At 40.4% G+C, this 22,458-nt stretch overlaps 1 protein-coding gene across 2 annotated transcripts; it reads left to right on the top strand.

Moving 5' to 3' along the window:
- The first annotated feature begins 3,711 nt into the window (after positions 1-3,711).
- Positions 3,712-22,136, top strand: LOC120791871 (CLK4-associating serine/arginine rich protein). Of its 2 annotated transcripts, XM_040130667.1 has the most exons (21): positions 3,712-3,824; positions 7,224-7,363; positions 7,776-7,873; positions 9,179-9,280; positions 10,561-10,640; positions 10,928-11,012; positions 11,138-11,274; positions 11,685-11,781; positions 12,459-12,537; positions 12,626-12,699; positions 12,786-12,827; positions 12,921-13,109; positions 13,536-13,841; positions 13,931-14,116; positions 14,947-14,986; positions 17,301-17,361; positions 17,563-17,621; positions 17,723-17,769; positions 17,847-17,932; positions 18,181-18,205; positions 21,389-22,136. In XM_040130667.1, exons 2-21 carry the CDS (start codon positions 7,265-7,267, stop codon positions 21,429-21,431), a joined length of 1,935 nt encoding a protein of 644 aa, XP_039986601.1. In that variant the 5' UTR covers positions 3,712-3,824; positions 7,224-7,264; the 3' UTR covers positions 21,432-22,136. The 2 variants fall into 2 exon arrangements, 1 of the variants encoding a protein (XP_039986601.1); XR_005707750.1 differs by lacking the exons at positions 18,181-18,205; positions 21,389-22,136 and having other exon boundaries at positions 14,947-14,990; positions 17,847-17,915.
- Positions 22,137-22,458: the final 322 nt, after the last annotated feature.

The following is a 22,458-nucleotide window of genomic DNA, read 5'->3' as shown; positions in this document are numbered from 1 at the left end:
TAATCATTAACCCCCTGTGTTAGGGCCACAGTTGCAGCTAAAGTGAGGTGTTAACACTGCCACGCGCAGATGAACAACTATGGTCTTTGCATGACAGAGTAAAGTGCTTTTCGCCTTTTTTTATATGTACATAACAAATGCACATTTGGGATGCAATGACATGCTTTCTTGTTAATACCATTGTCAGAGGCCCGAGCAAGAATATCTCACGAGGGAGCAACAAGGAAGACATAGTCTTTTGAAGGTCTCATTTGCTGTATATTTATTAGTTTGTAATTCAAGTGAATTACAGCCTCAGTTGTCACAGTCCAACTTCTTTTAACTTTGAACTCCGCAGTGCCGACAGGTGGGTCTATCTTTACAACTTCATGATTTGCTCCAAGCAGTGTTCAAATCTAAGACTTATTTTAAATCCTCAAAGAGCACATTTCTCATATGGATACCAAATATGTCAGGTATAAATTTTATAGAAATTTGTAAATAATACATAGGGCACGTATAATATTCCCATTTTATGAAATGACAGAGCCATAAACAAAATGCAGTTTTGAATATTTCTCTCACTGTAAGTCAAGTCAGTTCTTATTTATATATCTCAATATCACGAATCATAAATTGGTGTCAGGGGGCTTTTCAATCTGTACAATGTACAAGCCTTTGATAATAAAGGATGAAACCTCAGGAGGAGAAACATTATTACTCCATTATACAGCTTTAATGGAACAAATAGATATGGAGTGAGTTTTTTTCACTTTAAGGGAAAATTTAAACAGGTAAGAGGAGTCAAGGTCACATAATTAGTAAAAGGTGTGGCAGTAAACAGAAAATCAGCATCACAAGTCAAATGAAAAACAATGATATTAATAATGAATAGATAAATAAAAATGATCGAGCACTTTTCCGATGTTATGACAAGCTCACGTTCATATCTTTGTCAGGCGCCCAAGAGAAGATATTTCATGATGAAGCACATGGCTCACAGCCACTTTCAGTAGGTCAGTGGATCACATTGTATACACAAGGTCTCTCTCTCTCCCTCTGTCTCCCTCTGACACGCATTCATAAACAATGATGCTGAGAGTGCCAGGAAAAAAATGGAAAACCACCTGACTGAACCCAGTCTTCCTAGAAAACGACTGCGTGGTTGTAAGAAACTTGTCTGTCATTGGAAAGTTGGTTAAACTTACAGTGAGTTGCGAGATTTGTTGGCTTCTGAGGAAAACTGCTGCCAGTTAAAACTGTTTAACTGGCAAAATACCACCTTGTAACTCCTTAGCAGTGTGTAATTGTAAATGTATTGTAACTATTAACTTGGAATTTCTAATGTTAGGTTATTTTCAATGAGTACAGCACTTCAGCTTCAACAAAAAGTACTAAAATGTATCAAAGCATAAAAACAAATGTAAAAAAACAAAACATTTACCTGCCATTGTGCTGTATGTAAGCTCAAACCCATTACATACAGTACATGCATGCCAGGCTGATGTTAAAATGATAAATTTGCTTTAAAATGAGTGTGTGAAAGGAAGGGTTTTGTGTGTCAGGGCAATGTAAAGTGATTGCAAGGTCACAGCGGCGACAATTAATGGGCAGATGGATGTTACAAATGTGACCTCTGGCCTGTGCAAACAGCCACAGGCTGGAAATGGACACAGACTTCCTGTCACCACCCTGGTAAGGAGGAAATGTAGGAAATAGAGTTCACACACACACACACGCACACACTACTGTATGTATAGGACTTTCTCTACACCTGCTGTGAGGCCCAGGATGTCGGGCCAACGCTTGCAGATTAGAAAGTTTACATTCAGCTGAGCGGTAGCTGCCTGTCAGTTGAAACACTGTTGAGTTCCTAATATATATATAAATATATTAGTAAGTAGATACAGGTTGCATCTCAACTCCTGATTTCTGTTATCATTCAGCTTTGATGCCATAACCTCAGGTCAGTCTAGACTCACAGAGGGTAGGGTAGGCAGTAGCGAGTATTTACTTAAGTAAACATAGAAATACCACACCATAAAAATACTTCATGACAAGTACAGTCCTGCATTCAAAACTTTACCTAAGTAAAAGTCTAGAAGTGTATTCAGAAAAATTGACTTAAAGTATCAAAAGTAAAAGTACTGACTATGCAACAAAATCAGTTTTATATTATTCTAGATCATTATTATCGATCCATTTATATATTTAGTATTTATACATGTATAAGTGGTACTTTAATGTTGTAGTTGGTGGAGGAAGAGCTAAATTGAACTACTTCATAAAGTGTTGGTATAATCTGTAATAATATATGTTACATATTATATAGGATGATCATATGCTTTGTGAAAAAAGTAAGCAGTAACCACAGCTGTCTGATAGATGTAAGAGTACTAAGTACAATATTCTCCTCTGAAATGTAGTGGAGTAGAAGTATAAAGTAGCATAAAATGAAAACTAAAGTATAAGTACCTCAAATTTAGTGACCCTGTCATACAGTACTTGAGTAAATGAACTTAGTTACTTTCCACCACTGGTTTTTATATTTCAGTCCAGTTTGTCTTTTAAACAGAGAGACACATAAAAAGAAACCTTCTGCTTCCTGTCAGCCAGTGGGTAGCAGTACAAATATGGGGTAATCTGGGTCTTAAGCAATGACTGACTTGTCATTGAGGATCAAAATTTCGACACTGAAACAAGGCGTATTGCATATGAAACGCACTGTTACAATGACATCCGGCTTTGTAGGGGCACGCACCGTCATTTGTGTTTGCTCAATTAATCTGGGTTGACACAATAAATATTTTTTCGCAAAACAACTTTGAGATGCAGTTATTCAACTCAGTGCAAGTTACTTCATTTCACAAGGATAATCTGAAAAGTAAGACGGACCTCGAACGCTATGGACATCCATGTTCCTGTCCTACAGGGACATCTTGTGGTCGCATTGCTGCCATTATTTTTCAGTGCGTCTCTTAATTAACAGAATTAATAGTAGTATTATTCTATCATTGGAGAATTGTGTGAGGCTGAAACCAACAATTATTTTCGTTATCAATAGATCTGATAATTTTGTTTGATAATTGATCGGTTGCTTAGTGAATAAATAGTGAAATATTCCCATCGTTGCTGCCTGAAGCCCAAGTGAACATATTCAGTTTGCTTTTGTTGCCAGGCCAACAGTGAAAAACACAAACATGCCGAGTTTAATATCATAGAATGATGGGGAAACTAGCAAATACTCATATTTGAGAAGCTGGTGTCAGTGTTTTTTTTTTAGAAATTTTTTGATTTTAAAAATACCCAAGTCTCTGTCAATCGACTAACATATTAATCGAGGCAATTGATCAATGTTGTTTCCGCTTTAGAGCGCTGGTTGGTTTCTGGTTGCCCAGATCTGGGAGATAATGAAACTGCCATATACAGCAGGGTCAACACATTTTTTGCCCCTAGACCCTGTAGGAGGTTAATCCGACCATGCATGCGACTGATTTAACTGTTCGTCCGAGTGATGGCTGGTTGTTTGGGCAGGCAGTGTTCTGCGGCGCCTGCCTGAGGAGAGAACGTACGAGGAAGATATGGCTGATTTTTACACTTTGCAAGTTTATAAAAGCATCAAATCCAGCATTATGGCCTGTGCGCTGAGGCCGGCAGATCGACACGTGCTTCGTTTGGTGTACATGCCAGTTATAAGGACGTGCAGCGCCCCCCACATGCTGAGGACGGTACTGCACAGACGAGTAGTTTGTAAACGGAGGAGAAGGAGGCGTGTGACGCTCCGCCACCATCGTCTTCATCCGACCGAAAACAACCCCAGTGTGTGTTGGCGGTCAGTAAAACAGGTACACAGTGACATTTGAAAATATGCTGAATGTGCTGTGCCGCTGTATTTCATGTTTTGTTGTTAACGGGGCTGTTGTTCGCGCGTCGTTTCTAACGTTTTTGCGGACTAGCTAACATGAGCCAAGCCAAGCCAAGCTAGGCTAGGCTATAGCTAATGCTAAGTGGCTAACAGCAGCAGAGCGTTGTAAAGGCCCAGGCTACATGCGTTACCAGGCCGATGTGTATGCTAACAAACTCCTCGATAACTTTGAAATAATTTATTTCACATCCTATTCGACCGTAAAAGCGATAGCAAGGAGGCACAAATGAACGTAATAAAGCAGTTAATAATAGATGAACAATGCTGTCGTGTGATGAGCTTGACAACGTTAATATGAGATAGTTAGCTATGTTAGCTCTTGAGCTCCAGGTGGTTTGGTTTCTGCTGTAAACTACTAAACAAACAAATAATGCCAGCGATAATCTGAACATAACATTTGGTAATATACAGTGGCAACAATCCATATTTTACAGGCTAGTCAAAAATCTTTAACGTTGCTTTGGTAAACCTGCTGCCTGAGAAAGTAATTAGAATTATAAAAAAAAATCTCCAAAACTAATGGCAGTAAAATGCAAAAATGCTTTTTTTTTTGGCTTGAATGTCACTTTTCTCTGCAACACCAAATTGTATTTGCTACAGTAAGGGTTAGCTTAAAATTTTTAGGACAAGTGAAGAATAAACCATCAGTTTATTTATAAACAGTCAGATTTAAAGTAATGTCTTTAGTTATGGCTGACCAATATAGAGAAAATAACAACTAAGTATATGCAAATACCTAAAAGGCCTCTTTTTACATAATAAATATGTCTCAAAAGGGAAAATCAAATGAAGTTGTCCAATGGGAAGTTTATTAAACTGGGCTTTATATTTACATGAATTCAATGTGTAATTTTAATTGTTGAGCGTTTCTTCTAAAATACATTTGACTAAGAAATTACTTTGAATTGATTGTTTACACAAAATAGGTTCAGTGATACACAATATTATGAACATAAGTAAAATATTTTGGAAAATCAAACTATGAATGAACGAATAAAGTTTTTATTTTCACGTCATAATATTAAAATGGTCCATCTAACATACGATTACATGACACACAATATAATGACATGTAAATAACCACTTTTGGCAATTGACATTTATGTTCCAAAGAAAAACAAACAAATCATTGATACAAAACATTTTTTCCTAATGACCATACATTATCCAAATATTCACACCACCACCTTTTTCTGGAGTTACAATACAAAGGACAATACAAAACAAAGTGCATAAATTTCCTTCTTCATTTAAAGGTGGAGTAAGCGATTGTAATCCAATACACTTTTTGTCAAATTCAGTGAATGTCTCAACATGGTCTGCTAGCTGTCTGTTCTGTGTGTATGCTGAAAAAAAAATCTGGTTTTCCCGCCGATCACCAACGTTCGTGCTCCCGCACAGGGCAAGGGAAAGAAGAAGGGAATAGTGGAGATGGGGGAATGGGGGCAGTGGGAGTGAGACACAGTAGATCTGGCACATGCTAACGGATAGTGACAATTTTAAGGCTTACCAGTGGAAGGAGAAGGAGCAGTCTGTCCTTCCGTTGCCACCAGACCGTGTGGAGTTTTGAATGGGATTGATTGGGAATGCACATGAGAGGTGACGTAAAGGCAGGTGCATGGATGGAACATCTACCGGCAGCAGTAGGACAGCGGCGTGTACTCCACGACATAATTGCATTGTAAAGAAGGAGTGATGGCTGAGGAACAGCCAAAGAGTAGAAGGTCAGAAGAACAAAAATTGAAAAAGAAGTGCTATGATCAGGCAAGAACAGGGTTAATATTGGTGAGGCTTTCCGACGGTGGTGACTGCACGGTCAGACTGGGAGAGAAATTCAGCCCTGGACTTATCGGCTGGAACTGGCCCGCACCCCTAATGACAGGCACACAGAGAGGGCCGGTAAAAAACTTTAAAATCTTTATGGATGTTTTGACGGCTCACTAATGCAGTGGTCCACTTGATGGTTCACAGGCCCACTGATATGGCGGCCCACTGGGATTTGTCCCAGTAGTCCTGATGGCCAGTCTGACTATGGTGGAGAGACCTCAGAGAGTTGAAATGCATGAACAAGCACGTGTAGGTTGCTCTGTTTCTGTAAAACAACAGTTTTGCTGTGTTTCACAGAGCCAAGGAGTCAGTATTGTTTTGTCACGTTTGCTGGTGTTTGTGATAGCTAATCCTAACTGGTTAGTAAGCAAGCAGGTACCAGTGTCACGTTTGTGTGCCCCATAATGTTAAATGACTTGCCTATGGACATTCAGCTTACTTTGTAGTTTGCCAAGATACTGTGTTAGCAGCTGGTGTGCTAGCACAGTGGGAATTTGGTCGAATACTTAAGTCGAAATGCTATGCCAGGTAACGTTACCTTCCTTGTTAGCTTAGCTACAAACCTATGGTCCTCTCTTCTGTCACTGTCGTTTTGTAAAAAGAATCTAAGCAACTAACTCTCGCTAGTTTTTACTCAGTTGTGTTTTGGATGCTGTTTGTGTGCATGTCGTTTGTTTGATTACCTTTTTATATATAAAGGTTTGTTTTGCCTCATCTATGAGAGAGCGTATCCACTTCCACACCACATAAGATGCTCTGGATTCCTCCATTGCCCTGGCAATATGCGTCCATTAATTTGGGGGGCAGAGCTTCTGAAGGAGCGCTGTATTTGTTTGGCTGTTTCTCCAGAATCCCTTACTCCACCTTTGACTCACAACTCAAACTGACAAAGGTGATCCTGTTCTTCAATACCAACATGACCTCTTGTTTCCGAATGTAATGTAAGATGGCACTTCTCAGTTGGGCGCACAGAGATCCTTTTTTTTTTTTTTTTAAGGCAGGTTAAATTTCAAATAACTATCAATACTAAACGCGGTTTTGATCAAATCACGTGTTCCATGTGTTCTAGGTTTGAATTAGTCCAAATTACTGATTTTAATGTATTGCTAAAGATCAGATGTTATCTGTGCTTAATAAAATTGTGAATCACATTTTGTGTCCTGGGTAAAACAATAACTGAACATTGGCATAGTCTTTTCAGATGTATTGATTGTAATGATTGGTAAGGATTAACTGCCCTAAAAAGCATGGAAATTATGTTTAAAATATTTATACCGAAGAAATGATTTGGGAACCAGAAGTTATTTGCAGAAGAGCTCTGTCTGGGCATCTTGTCCCAGTCAAATACTTATTTAAAATTTTTAAAAAAAAGTCTTTGTACACCTATCTTCTGTCTATTCCACTTCCATATGTGTCTTTGATTTCCTCACATTGTTGTATGCTTTCTCTTTCTCCGCTCTCCCATGTGTCGTCTTTCTTTGCCTCTCTGCAGCAGCCGTGCCCCGCCGCGCCCCCACCCCCAGCGGAGCCGTCATGTGGCAAGAGGCCCGCAAACATGAGCGTAAGCTCCGTGGCATGATGGTAGACTACAAGCGCCGAGGCGAACGCCGGCGGGAGTACTACGAGAAGATAGTAAGACACTTTGTAACATAGCTGAGCAACGTATGCAGAGATAGGCTGAAACTCTTGCAGCAAGCCTAATATCAGATCCTCTGGGTTCAATTAGTTGTTAGATTTCTATTTCTCGAAGCTTGGTTTTTGTTCAGGCTTTCTAAATGGAGCCTATTTTAGACCTGAAATGACAGATGAAGACAATTAACTTTCAGACTTCCAACAGCATTTGAACAATAAAGGATTTGTGAGTTATGTTTGGCCTCACTTCACAAGACACTACCAAGGACATATCCTAAATTATCCGTCTGGTTTGAATAGAAGATTAAATTGCGGAGTTAAAGGGCTGTATAGTATAATATTGTTCATTGTTTGGTTAGTTATAAGATGCCACTTTATTGTTTTTTGACTGCCCTTTGTTTTGTCTCGACAGAAAAAAGATCCGGCTCAGTTTCTTCAGGTTCATGGCCGAGCCTACAAGATCCATCTGGATCCTGCTGTGGCGCTGGCTGCAGAGAGCCCCATCAACATGTGAGGAAATGCGCGCACATACATACAGTCACCAAGCACTTTAGTAGGAACGCCTGTACACCTGCTCATTCATGCAATCGTCCAATCATCAGCCAAACATATGGCAGCAGTGCAGTCTATAAAATCATACAGATACAGGTCAGGAGCTTCAGTTAATGTTCACATCAAACATCAGAATGGGGAAAAATGTGATCTCAGTGACTTTGACCCTGATATGATGGTTGGTGCCAGACAGGCTGGTTTGAGTGTTTCTGAAACTGCTGAGTTTACCCAGAATGATGTGAAAAACAAAAAACATTAAGTGAGCAGAAGTTCTGTGGACGGAAACGTCTTGTTGATAAGAGGTCAGAGGAGAATGGCCAGACTGGTTGGAGCTGACAGAAAAGCTATGGTAACTCAGATACCTACTCATCACAACTGTGGTGAGCAGAGAGGAATCTCAGGATGCACAACATGTCAAACCTTGAGGCAGATGGGCTACTTTGGGTTCCAAACCCTGTCAGCCAGCAACAGAAATCTGAGGCTGCAGTGGGCACAGGCTCACCAAACCTGGACAGCTGAAGACTGGAAAATTGTAGCCTGGTCAGATGAATCTGGATTTCTGCTGAGGCACGGGGATGGTACGGTCAGAGTTTGGTGTCAGCAGCATGAATCCATGGACCCAACCTGCCTTGTGTCAACAGTCCAGTCTGGTGGTGGTGGTGTAATGGTGTGGGGAATGTTTTCTTTGCACACTTTGGGCCCCAAAATATCAATTAATCATTGATTGAATGCCACAGCCTGAGTATTGAGTATCTGAGTATTGTAACTGACCATGTGCTTCCCTTTCATGGCCAAAATCAATTTACCATCTAGTAATGGCTACTTCCAGCATGATAATGCACCATGTCACAAAGCAAAAGTCGTCTCAAACCGGTTTCATGAACATGAAAGTGAGTTGAGTTTACTACAGTGGCCTCCACAGTCACCAGATCTGAATCCAGTAGAACTCCTCTAGGATGTGGTAGAACGAAGGATTGGCAGCATAAATGTGCAGCTGACAAATCTAAGGCAATTATGTGATGTAATTACGTCGACATGGACCAGAATCACAAAGGAACGTTTCCAACATCACGTTGTATAAACACCACGAAGAACTGAGGCCGTTTTTGAAAGAAAGGGAGGCCCTACCCAGTATTAGTTTAGTGTTTCTAATAAAGTGTTAGGTGAGTTTATGGTAGACATCACACACACCACCTGTGCATTGCTGGTGGGATATTGCTGATCGGATTACACCTCTTTTCTCTTCTCTTGTTTTGTCTAAAGGATGCCATGGCAAGGAGATGCCAACAACATGATTGACAGGTTTGATGTAAGGGCTCACCTGGACTACATCCCCACCTACACACCTCCACTGCTCAATACGTCGTAAGTTTTGAAATTACCTATAGCCACATTTAACCCCAGAATCCATGTAGTGTGAATATTTTACGAAGCAGAAAGGCTTTGGTGTTTTGTTTGTTTTTATTTGAGTGTTCGTTTGTTCAGTTGTTTTCATCCTGAGTCTATTTTATAGTCTGTAAAACTGGGAAAGAAAACGTTATTCAGCATTTTTGATGTGAAGTTCAGCACATGTTTGATGAAATGTAAATTAAATGTGTATGCAAAAAATCATTTGTCTAATGATATTAAATACATAATTTCAAGTTTTCATTGTGAAAATCATGGTTTCACTTGTAGTCAACATTTCTCAACCGAATGCATCATTAAGGCTAACTAAATTGTTGAATGCATTTCCTGACTCTTAAAAATACTGCAAACCTTTGTTTAGACTCTGTGTACATGACCTTGCCAGTCTTTCTACTCTACTTTCTACCTATTCTTGTATTGGTGCATTACAACTGGTGGTCAGTAACCACACTTGGATATATTTTAATAGAGTTCTGGCTGATACTGTATAAATAACTTAATACTAAGTCATTTAACAGATTTTTTTTTTCTACAGTGCTTCAAAATCAGATGTTTCAGAACCATTTAGATACCAAAAATCAGGTCTTAAAATTTTTTTAAAAGCACTGAATTAAGGCCTTAGAAGGTGTTAAGAAGTCTTAAATTTCATTTCCAAAGGTCTTGAATATTTTTTTCTTGCCTAACAGAGGCAGTAATGTTCATTTTAAGATGTTTTTCTGGTTGCAGACTGTCAGGAGACATTATATATCTATAAACGGTCTAAAAAGTGGGAGTTTTGTGACAATGAAATGTGCTGCAAGAGGCTTTTCAGTTCTTTTTTTATGGAGTTTAATTCAGCATCATCAGACCTGTAGCAAACATTGCCACCATTGCTAGCTACAGTAGCTAGTAACTTCATATATTCATAATGAGCAAGTAGTGTCAATTTTAGTAAAAACTGTAATTAATTCATTAACTGTTGAATTGTTTAATCTATACTGAAATATTTTGCAGCTTATCTGGGTCCAGGTCATGTTAATTGAATAGCTATAGCAGGAATTATTGTTATAGACAGCTAGAAATTACAAACAATAATGTGACATAAATTGAGACAAAGTCATGTTCTTCATGTTCTTCTACACACCAGATTTACATTAAATCTGGTGAATCTCACAGAACCCCTGTAAAATGATCAGCGTGGTGAGATTTAAGTGTTGAGCAGAGTGGTAAAACAACCTTCTACTCTTTGTCGTATACAGCACCCCAGAGCAGGAGATGGAGGAGAGGAAGTGTAACTATGAGCGCTACAGAGGCCTAGTGCAGAATGACTTTGCCAACAGTGAGTATCTCAAACTGTGATAGCTGATATTCTTTCAAGAGAAAGTTAAATTTCATTCCACGTTTCACACACAAAAGTTACAATTAGCAGTGAATAACATACATTAAATTACCATTTGGTTTCATGGTGCAACGCTCTCAAGCGTTTATCAGCCACTATTAATACATTACGTACATGCACAGTGCTGCATGTGTTCTAAACTTACTATCATATTCTGTTAACTGGCCCTCAGTGGGTGTGTTTTGCAGTTGTGTTGTGCTCTTAAGCTCCCTGCTGCCTTCCCACAGTCTCCGAGGAGCAGTGTTTATACCAAATCTACCTGGATGAGCTCTACGGTGGCCTGCAGAAACCAAATGAGGAGGAGAAGAAAAAGTATGTAATTTAAAATGACTGGTTCATCCCTACTCTGTATATAAATATGTGATTCCTACAGTTTGTTTGCTCACTGGAGCATTTACAGCAGTATGTAGTAATAAATCTTTCTTCTTTTTGTGCAGGCTGGCTGAGAAAAAGGCCACCATTGGTTACACCTATGAAGACAGCACTGTGACAGAGACCGACCCCCAGTCAGACAAAGACGAGGAGAATTCAGAGAACAGTGAATCCGAAGAGGATGAGGGCATCCCAGATATTGGTGAGGAAATGAGATTTACACATTAGGAAAAGTAAAACTCAAGAGATAAACAAATAAAAACAAAAAACAGGAAGCTGGAAGGAGGAAGCAGAGCAGAAATGTGCACCGAGGTATGACAACAATTTTCAGTTTGTTTCTCTTACCAGATACCAGAGTTAATTTATGTAGAACTCATCATTCTTTCAAGCATGACACCTCGATGATGTTAGCCTTTTTCTACCGAGTGTGAGATTTTTTCTTATTGTTTTTAATGTTTTTATTAAACCTACTTACCTGCGGTGAACTGAGGCTCCGTCCTGAAAATGCAAATCCTTTCTGTGTCTGCAAATATTTGTAAAACATGAGTATGATAGGTAAGGTTTATTCTGTCACATTTCTGTATTAAAAAGCTTGGTGTCATGTTTGTGCAGATGTGGAGGTCGATGTTGATGAGCTGAACCAGGAACAGGTGTTGGACCTTAACAAAATGGCAACCCCATATGGAATGGCTGAAGGAGACTTTGTCAGGTAACATTTCACTGATTATATCATCATGTCTCAAATGTCCAGTCGAGTAAAGCATATATTTTTGGAGCAATACAAGACCTACTTCTTTAAACTGTCAGGATTAAGGATATCTTGCTGTGAGTGGAAGCAGAGTTTGAGTTTAGCATACATGAACTACAGAAATGGCTCATAACCCTGCCATTATTTTAACTTTTTAAAATTATTGTCAAAGAATACCTAAAACCCTGTATAGCCACCATGGCTCTAAGCCATTGAACTTCATTTTCATGCGAAAAGTGGTAGAATTACATTAAAGACCCAAACTGTTGTCCTGAGGGACACTTAATTAATTCTTAAGTAACTCTTTTAATTTGTTTCTGGAGATCAACTTCATGTTTGCAGATGTTACTGAGCATGCTCACGGACTTGGTTCCATGTTTGTCCTGCTAGTTTGAGCTCAGAGGAATAAACTTCACTTTCTGCAATTATAATAATCAAGGAATATTTCACCCAAATTTAACAGTGGCTGTTTTTAAAAAAAAAAAAAAAATTATGTGGGTTGTTTCCAGCTTGTAATGTATAGCTGTTATTGTTCTGAAAATATTTTGTATCAAGAAATAGCTGCAACGCTGTCAACTATTGATACACAAATTATGGTTATTATTGTATTGCTGTGAATTTTTTACCTTTTTAATCAGGATGTTGAGGAAAGACAAGGAGGAAGTGGAGGCCATCAAACATGCCAAAGCTCTGGAGGCGGAGAAGGCCATGTACTCTGTAAGATAACATCCTTTGAATTAGTATCTGTGCATGTCATGTACTTTAGTTTGCAGCTTTCTAATTTATGTATGTGTGATCATCTCAGGGCCGGCGTTCTCGCAGACAAAGGAGGGAGTTCAGAGAGAAGAGGCTAAAAGGTAGACAGATCAGCCCACCAAGGTACATTTTAAAGGTTTTTTCCCTCATCAACAGTCCACTTATCTCAAAACTTTTTTAACCTATGTCCTCATCCTCCTGGATTTCAGCTATGCCAGGAGAGACAGCCCAACTTACGATCCCTATAAACGGTGAGTTAACCGAATATTTTGTCCTTTTCCTTCTTACTTTCCTCAACTGTTGTCTGTATGTGTCTCTGAACTTTATTTTGTGATCACTCTCAGGCCCGAGTCAGAATCCAGCTCTGAGTCGCGGTCACGTTCTCGGTCTCCCGGTCCAGAGAAGATTACCTTCATCACCAGCTTCGGAGGCAGCGACGATGAAGCCGCAGCAGCAACTCAAACAACTACTCCTCACTCTGGCCACGCCCCCTCCAACTTGCCGCACCCTGCAGGTCATAGCAGGGGTTCCCGGTCGGTAACTTTCCCTCTTCCTGGCTTTTCATTGGTTATTCTCTCTTGCAGTCATTATGTTCTTTGAAATGACCACAGCTGTTGACGCAGAAAGAATTCTAATTGATTTTTGTGGTAGGTGAGGTGGATCACTTTTCAATCAAATAACCTATCATTCAAATTGTTTCTGATGAGTGACAAAAAGAACCTATTCAAGTGTGCATAGAGAAAAAGTGTCAGGTAGTTTTAAGCTTTGGCACAAATTTACTAGTTTATGATTGTGCATGTAACATTATGGCAAAACACAGAAAGCTGCAGTTTAATTTATTTATGCCTCTATTGACCACGAAACAGTAAGATTTCTTAAAAACAAGAAAACAAATTTTTTCAAGAGGCTAGGTGCTGGGCTGGTGTTGTTTCTAAAACATTGTGTCTCTGTTTGTTCAGGAGACGAAAGTCATCCTCCAGTCGCTCCCCTTCCTCTTCCTCCCGCTCCTCATCTCGGTCCTCCTCTCACTCATCTTCCCGTTCACGTCGAACCCGGCGAGGACGGGGGGGGAGGGATGGGCGTCGTTCCCGAAGCCGCTCACGGTCGAGACGGCGTTCCAGATCTCACTCGAGAGGTAGAGGAGGGAACGGAGGAGCTGGATCCTGGAGGAGACGTGACCGGACACGATCGCGGTCCAACGACCGAGACAGAGAGCGAGAGAGAGACAGAGACAGGAGACGATACTCGACACGCAAACGAACAAGGTAAGTCTCCTCACTAACCACCATCAGCTCTATAGTTACCGTTTTAAAATGCACATTTTAGTGAGACGTGGCCTTGTCATTTCCGTCAGGTCCCGTTCCAGCTCAAGGCAGGGGGGCAGTTCCAGACGAGGGGGCCGGAGCAGTGGAGGCCACCGGCGGGGAGACAGTGGCAGCCGCAGCCCCTCTCAGACCCCCAGCCGCCCAAACCACAGTCCATCCCCTGCTCACAGAGGGGCCCAGCCCTCTACCACCATTGTCTCTGACAAGCTAAGAAAGTAAGTAGAGTATGTACACTTTATCGCCGGGAGTTATGAAATTCCAACACTTCACAAACACATTTGGAGATAGAGAAAAATATCTTGACTCAACTGACTGTTGTAAATGGGCTATAGCGGTATAATTTAATGTGTAGACCGGTAATGGTTCCCAACTTATGCATCAGGACTTCTCCAAGTGGTCCGAGGATAAATCCGATGATCACAAGATGAGGAGCTTAAAGTGAGAGATATTGGATCGTTTTGCCTCTTCAAAGTATTAAAATGTAACAAAAATCATTTTTGACCGAACTGCTCACAGCTCGTTAACTTCGGTGACGTGTGAGAAGTTTGAAGTTGACGTCGCTTTAGGTTAATGAGTTGTGAGACAAAAAGGTTTGGATGTAGACTGTGTTAGTACTTAACACAGTCTAGTACCTAGACTGTTAAGTACTTAAATCAAAACTAATAAGTTGTTCACTTCAGTGCTTTTTGCCCAGCATGTCAGAGTGTGTATTGCATTCACTTTTCCAACTTATTATAAACACTGAAAGGTCATATATATTCATTTTTGATGTTATGGCTTTTTTTGCACTCTTAAATAAGAATATATTCTGCACCTCAGCCCTGAAGCAGTTAATCCATAATAAATTGTCATAAATCCCAGTCAGCCCAGCAATGCAGTGTCTTTAAAACAACTTATCAGGGGCCATTTTGTATTGATTTCTTTTCTCTTTAATGCATAGAAATGCTTTTCAGCCTTAAGATGTGTTAGCACATCGATGTATGTATATAAATCAAGTTGTCTTCATCACCTCAGATAATTGTCTTTTTTTTCTTCCTCTCCCCAGGCCTGATACTGCGAGTGGTAAAGAGACGGGAGCTGCCAAAGTCAGTAAGAATTTGATCTAGCTGGGTTTCTTGCTAAAGCCTACGCCTCCCTCATCCCTGACAGGCTGACATGGTTGTCCACCAGACTGGGATGTGGAAACCATATGATATGATTTTTGTTTTTTTTCTTTACCCCACCCCAAAAGTGGACATACACAGCAGTCAGAGCCCTACATCTACTTTGAAATTACCATTACAGTTCATGCCAACTTGCCAACACTGACAAATGACTGAATTAATGCTGCCATCTCCTTATGGAGTGAATATTTAGACACCCTGTGTCATCAATATTGTCTTGATATTGTGCTTTTAGTCTGGTGGTGTGTGCATGTTTACATATACCTGTGGGTGAGAGAGCTGCGTCTTTTATATATATGTTCATAGTTTAAAATGCACTCACACATCAGTGGCCCTACGAGGAAGAGGAGGGCTTCTTTCTCTTAAGACCACATGTCCTTTTACAACTTATGAAACACTATTGGCCAAGTGATCATTTCTGTCGTTGTTTGATTAGGCTTTGATGAAATATGAGATGGGTGTGCTCTGGACAGCCATATCTGGGCTTGTTTTAACAAGCAGCGGTGCACCCTGTGACTCTTGAAATGAAATGTTTAATATCCCACATACAAATAGAAGACTTGAGATGAGAGTTAAAGGAATAGTTGGACATTTTAGTAGACACACTTGTTTCCTGTCTTGCTGAGAGTTAGACGAGAAGAACGATACAACTCCGATGTCTGTATGTAGTTAGATAGCTTAGTGCAGAGACTGGAAACAAGGGGAAACAGCAAGTGTGGTTCTGTCCAAAGGTAACACTGAAAGTGATAAACCTATCAGCACCTCCAAAGCTTGCCTATTAAGATGTAGTATCTTGCGTATTTAATCAGTACAAAAACAGAAGTGTAAAAATGACAATTCGACATTTTACAGGGGTTCTTTGCCAGTCTGTTGTTAGATTAAACTAAAGAGATATAAGTTGTTAATGAGCTTTAGAGGTGCTAGTAGCTGGACTGTGTTACTTTTCGACAGAGCCAGGCTAGTTTCCTTCTGTTTCAATTTCCCAAAATGTCCAACTTTTCCTTTAGGACTAGATAACATTTTTATTTGTTGTTATATTCTCTAACATTCTGGACCATTCGTTGTCCTGAACCGGCTTCTCTTATCCCTGAAAAAATCTGAAAATGTTCCAACAGTCAAACAGACAAATACACTTGAAGTTATAATCTGCTCCTCTGCAGTGTTGTGACCAGCAGTTTTTCCTGCCTGGCCAGGTTTGAACGGCCCAGTGATGGGTGTGTCAGTGACAGAACGGCACTGGCTCTTTCTGAACTCTGTTGAGCTCACCGGAACTGAACTTACTCTTATTTCACTTTCCGACCGTCTCTTCTTCAGCCGTGCTTCTCCCTTTTATCTCTCTGACAGTGTTGTGTAAAAGTTCATGTGACTGGATCCTGTCCTGCTTCTAAACTATGCTACAGCAGCAGTTTGCCTCTGTCCACACACAGGCACGCACACAACTTGTTTAGCCAGTGATATTCCAGTGAGCCTGTTACCTTAACAAACATCACATGTAATTAATTTATCTTTGGCCTTTTGATCTCCTCCAGCAACTGTACATAAAGGTGATGGTATCGCAATTGTATAACAGCCCATTACCTTTGATCTTACCCTCTCTCTCTCTGTCTCACATTCTCACACTCTCTCTCTCTCACTCTCACACACACACACACACACACATACGCATACACACACACACACACACACGTTTTGCAATAATAGTAAGGACACTCATTGAAATGCATTCAATAGCCCCTTCCCCTAACCTTAACCATCACAACTGAACTCCTAACTCCAACCCTAACCTGAACCCTAAAACCAAGTCTTAACCCTCAAACATCCTTTGAACTTGTGAGGACCGGCCAAAATGTCCTTAGTTTCGCAAAATTTCCTCACTCCCAAGGTCTAAAAAAAACTCAAAGTGGTCCTTACAAAGATAGCAGTACAAATACACACACACAGACACATGTTGATCTAGGTCACTTTTGGGGCCATGACATAGACTTGCATTCATTTCCTGGAGACTTACCCTAACCATAACCACTACTTGCCTAACCCAAATTTTAACCACTGACCCAAAAATCAGCTCTTCCCCAATTGGGGACCTGGCTTTTGTCCCCAATTGGACAAGCCGTCCCCAATTTTCTGCTCTTTAGTCTGAAATTTTTCCCCAAAAGTAGCCTATAACATAAACACACACACACACACACTTTTGTCAGGCTGAGAGGATGTACTAACATGCTTGTGTCACCTGTAGCCCAAGATGACCCCACAGGAGCGGCTGAAGCTACGAATGCAGAAGGCACTCAACAAGCAGTGTGAGTTCAACCGAGCAGAATGCATGTGTTTGTGTTTTGTGCACAAGTGAAGAAACGGTACAGTACAGACCACTGAGTCGTGAACTCGTTGAGATGTTTTACATTTTTTCACATGCAAATTGCAGATGTTTAAAAAAAAAAAACCCCTCCCCCCTCCTCGTTTACTATGTTTTTGTTTTGTTTTGTTTCCCCGTGCTGTAGCCAAGGCGGATAAAAAAGCTGCTCAGGTGAAGATCCAGCAGCAGGAACACAAACGACAGGTGTGTGTGCGTTATTCTGTGTATGTTCTTCAGAATTAGGGCGAAACAGAGTCTCTATTATCTTCTATTTCCCCCTAATTGTTTTTGTGTTTATTTTACAGGAGCGAGAGGGAGAATTACGAGCCATGGCACGCAAGATACGCATGAAGTAAGGCTCTGTGTGTGTGGACTGTTTGGTATTTGTGTGTGTGTTGCAATTGTCTGACCCAGAGGCTCTGTGTCTAGAGAGCGTGAGCGCCGCGAGAAAGAAAGGGATGAATGGGAAAGACAGTACGGGCGACAAAGCCACTCGCCTTCTCCTTCCAAATATGGTAAGTTGCTGGTTACTGATCACCAACAGTCATATAGATCTGGTGTAATAATGATTTGATTTGGTGAACATGCTGTGTTTATTGTGTGTACAGGGTTGCATACTTAAACAGATGTAACCAAAATATGTAACAAGCTCAGCCTCTGTCTGATGTGCTGGCGTCAGTTTCTGTTCTGACAGTTTTATAGGCTTTTTGATGTCCTGGCATGCTGCTGTTTTGATCGAAGCTCTGTGTCCTCTATCCCACAGGCCGAGAACACAACTCATACAGAAGGTATGTGAGAAGCCACAAGAATCTGCACTGCTGCAATGAAGCAGAAAGAATGTTACATTAATGCACAAACACCATCTCAAGGGCTCGTTGAATGGATTTCTATTGCCAACACTCAAACTATTTGGCTTTTTTTTCCCCCTCAAATCCAGAGTTGGTGGCAAGTGTTGAGTCTTGAATGTTGAAAGACATCATAGGCTAAGACCTGAGTGTGAGAATCAACTTAGAACAAAAATAAAAAATAATCCAGGTAGAAATTAATATCTAAAGTAAAACAAAATACTCTAAACTTAGTACTGCAGTTAATTTTCCCAAAATTTACTACTGGTTTCAACTACAATAAATTAATTTACTTTTACAAATACATTTTAGAAGTGTTTTCAATTTATCAGGGTTCAGATCTCAGGTATAGCCTAAGCAAAGCTGGACTTTTGAGGCCAATACCAATATAGTGATATGAATTTGAAAAATCTGATGACAAACATTTTGCCAAACAAATGGTGGAGATTATGGTCCTCTTCTTTTTTTTGTTTGTTGCTTTTTTTGTACCCCGCAAATGAAAGGAGGATGTGACTTGAGGATAGATTGATGGGATCTCAATCGGATCTCAATGTGGACACTGGGGACACGTATTAAGACCAGGTGTAAATTTAATCAGGTTAAAATCGTATCTAGATACAATCTGGATACAAGACGCATTTGTAACATCAGGTGTAAATGGAGTCAGTAAATGGCCACGTCCTTTTAGCAGTGTGAACACAAATGTGCCCTGGGCGGCATTGAAGACTGAGTGACTCAACTACAAACTCATTGGCAAACACATACAAGTAGTAAAAATTGCATAAGATGGCTTTGTCCACGATGTCTGAAAATTTCGATTGCCCATAGAGATTTACTGCGAGTGCGTCAAAAAACTTGGGCGAGTTGGTTTGTCTGGAACACGCCAAGAAATAGATCCAGTCTGTATTTGGTGGATTTCTTCTTCTTTTAATTTCTGGCAGACCTTGCATGGGAAGTGCATTGCTGCCTATCACTGGATTTAAAAAAAAAAAGCAACGCATTTGGTCTTTGCCAACTGAATTGATGTACTTGTTTATTTGCATATAGAGCAGGGAGGTGAGATCCGATCACAAGTGGTCCTTGACGTACTTGGAGCTTTCCACTTGTGATCGGCTCACCCAAGGTGCACGTTAATGCCAGGGATGAACGGGGCAACAAATCTGTGCCTTTTTCCGTATTACAATTTCTTTGACTCACTAGCCTACATGTACACCAACACCATTATGCCTGCGATATGCTATCAGCTGATATATTTATTAAGCCGATGTATCTGTTGGGCTCTAGCTTAACATAAATATAATTATGGCTTCGGTCAAACTGGTCTAAGTTGTGACTCCAGTTGCAGCTACTAAATTCTGTTTATTTAAAACATCATTAAAGGCATGATCTGTCAATCAAATACACTCACGGAGCACTTTATTAGGAACATTATACTAATACTGGGTGGCCTGCTGCACATTCATGCTGCCAGACTCCTGTTCTTCTGCATCCCAAAACTGTTCTACTGGAGTCAGATCTGGTGACTGGGGAGGCCACTGTAGTAAACTCAACTCACTGTCATGTTCATGAAACCGGTTTGAGACGACTTTTGCTTTGTGACATGGTGCATTATCATGCTGGAAGTAGCCATTACTAGATGGTAAATTGATTTTGGCCATGAAAGGGAAGCACGTGGTCAGTAACAATACTCAGATACTCGATACTCAGGCTGTGGCATTCAATCAATGATTGGTTGGTATTAAGGGGCCCAAAGTTTGCCAAGAAAACATCCCCCACACCATTACACCACCTCCACCAGACTGGACTGTTGACACAAGGCAGGTTGGGTCCATGGATTCATGCTGCTGACACCAAACTGATTGTACCATCCGCGTGCCTCAGCAGAAATCCAGATTCATCTGACCAGGCTACAATTTTTCAGTCTTCAGCTGTCCAGGTTTGGTGAGCCTGTGCCCACTGCAGCCTCGGATTTCTGTTGCTGGCTGACAGGGTTTGGAACCCAAAGTAGCCCATCTGCCTCAAGGTTTGACATGTTGTGCATCCTGAGATTCCTCTCTGCTCACCACAGTTGTGATGAGTAGGTATCTGAGTTACCATAGCTTTTCTGTCAGCTCCAACCAGTCTGGCCATTCTCCTCTGACCTCTTGTCAACAAGACGTTTCCGTCCACAGAACTTCTGCTCACTTGATGTTTTTTTTAGTTTTTGTTGTTTGTTTTTTCACACCATTCGGAGTAAACTGAGCATGTTCATAAATACTGAAAAACCAGCCCATCTGACTCCAACCATCATATCAGGGTCAAAGTCACTGAGATCACATTTTCCCCCATTCTGATGTTTGATGTGAACATTAACTGAAGCTCCTGACCTGTATCTGCAGGATTTTATAGACTGCACTAATGCCACGTGATTGGCTGATTGGATTAATGCATGAATAAGCAGGTGTACAGGTGTTCCTACTAAAGTGCTTGGTGACTGTATAAACAAGTGTCACCCCACCTCCAAAATGTAAAATGCAGGATAGGAACCCTCTATCACTCCCTAAATGGTGGTTATTGATGTTTTTGATTATGTTAAAGTTGTGTTTTTACGTCAATTATGTTTGCAGGAAAATAAGGATTTTATCATCAAAAGATGATTAGTTAACAAAACACATGGTGACATTGTACTTGAAACCCCCTCGTCTAGCACAGCAGCAGGTTTATAAGACACTAATGTAGTTGAAAGCAGATATGTGTTTATTAATGTATTAACATCTATAACTCTTCCCGTGGGCACTTGTAAGCGGATGTAAGTGAAGGTAACATAACAGTTGTAATAATATAAACTGTCTTCATAGGAGTATTAAAACTTGTTGACAATTACTACATAGATAAAGTTAAAATTTCCTTAAAGCTGCCTGCAACTACATCAGTATGTTAGACACATTTGGTAAATGTTTGTATATGGCTTAGTAGTACTAAATAGGGTGACTGTTGCCAAACACTGGATCCTTTACTGTTGCATGTATATGTACATGTGAGCAATCCTGTAATTTAAATAGAGATTTGCATATGTTTTTATGTTGCCAGCTTTTATACTGAGGTGCATCCTTCAGCGTCGGCTCCTTTCTTCTCACTTTGTTTCAGGAGGTCGCGGTCTCGATCACGGAGTCCACACTACAGATACTGAGCGGACAGGTGGAAAACATCATTCTACAGTGCATCACCTTGCCACTGGCGCACACGTACTTTCCAATAAAATAAAATTTAAAAAAAAAAAAGCTGTTGGAAGAAGATAGGAACAGATGGACAGAGAAAATCTACAGCTGAACATGTCTGTTCTCTGGCACTGTTTATATCTACAGAGTCACTAATGACACAGCTGGTTGGTTCATCCAAGCTGGATTTCATCTGCCCCTTTCAGTTCTGCTTCATCTTGTAAAGATCGTCTTATTAAATGAGTTTCTTCTCTTTTGCATGCTCCTGTTTTTTCTTTTTTCTGTTCTGTTCTGCCTGGACCCTTATTCTCGCTGTGGACTCAATCGCAGACATTTGTTTCTTCAAAGTATACGATGATACTCAGCGATACCTAAACTTTTACTTTACGTTGTCTCCCTCATGCCACGATGTTCTCCCGCATTTTACTTTAACCCCAACACACCAGGACAGTTTTGAACAAGTCTCACGCACAGATGTACAGGATATTTATACACATCCATTTGAAACTTCTTTACGAAAAGTGGGGGTCAGAGTTCACGCCTGTATTAAAACAATCAACTGCTCTTTTTATACTCTGTTCTCTGCCAACTGGTTAACAACAGCAAATAACTTTTTGACCTCGGTAAGGTGAAATGTTAAATACAGAACAGCAAAAATAAAACCCACTTTGAAATTACTCGCTCCTTTTCGTTTTTCCTTCCGTCTACCATTCCTCAAACTTACAGGTTAGACACGAAGAGATGCCGAAGTTGTTTTTGTTTTGCGTTTGGTCCGCATACCTTAAATATTTCATTAACTTGCTCTTGGAAATACTGATGTAACTTCTCACAGAGGGTTGCGCTTTAATGTTTTTATCAGTAGGTGGCGACAATTCTCGGCTTCGCAGCTGGAGAGGCTTCACTTCTCGTTACCGGGAGTCTTTCTGCGAAGTTTCGTGGCACGCTTCAGAGTTTTAGATGTGATTTTTTTTTATAACCGCATCGCAGTCACAGCTGGGG

Source organism: Xiphias gladius, chromosome 7 (genome assembly GCF_016859285.1).
Source record: "Xiphias gladius isolate SHS-SW01 ecotype Sanya breed wild chromosome 7, ASM1685928v1, whole genome shotgun sequence".
NCBI classification, from domain to species: Eukaryota; Metazoa; Chordata; class Actinopteri; order Istiophoriformes; family Xiphiidae; genus Xiphias; species Xiphias gladius.
The sequence above is the reverse complement of the archived record's forward strand: the minus strand, read 5'-3'. Positions and strand labels throughout refer to the sequence as shown.

What these genes read in the sequence shown, in the direction of transcription:
- LOC120791871 (XM_040130667.1), top strand. Translation starts at nt 7,265, where the DNA reads ATGTGGCAAGAGGCCCGCAAACATGAGCGTAAGCTCCGTGGCATGATG. An exon ending in TGAGGGCATCCCAGATATTG is followed by an intron (nt 11,275 to 11,684) that starts GTGAGGAAATGA and finishes ATGTTTGTGCAG; the next exon opens with ATGTGGAGGTCGATGTTGAT. An exon ending in GCTGAAGGAGACTTTGTCAG is followed by an intron (nt 11,782 to 12,458) that starts GTAACATTTCAC and finishes CTTTTTAATCAG; the next exon opens with GATGTTGAGGAAAGACAAGG.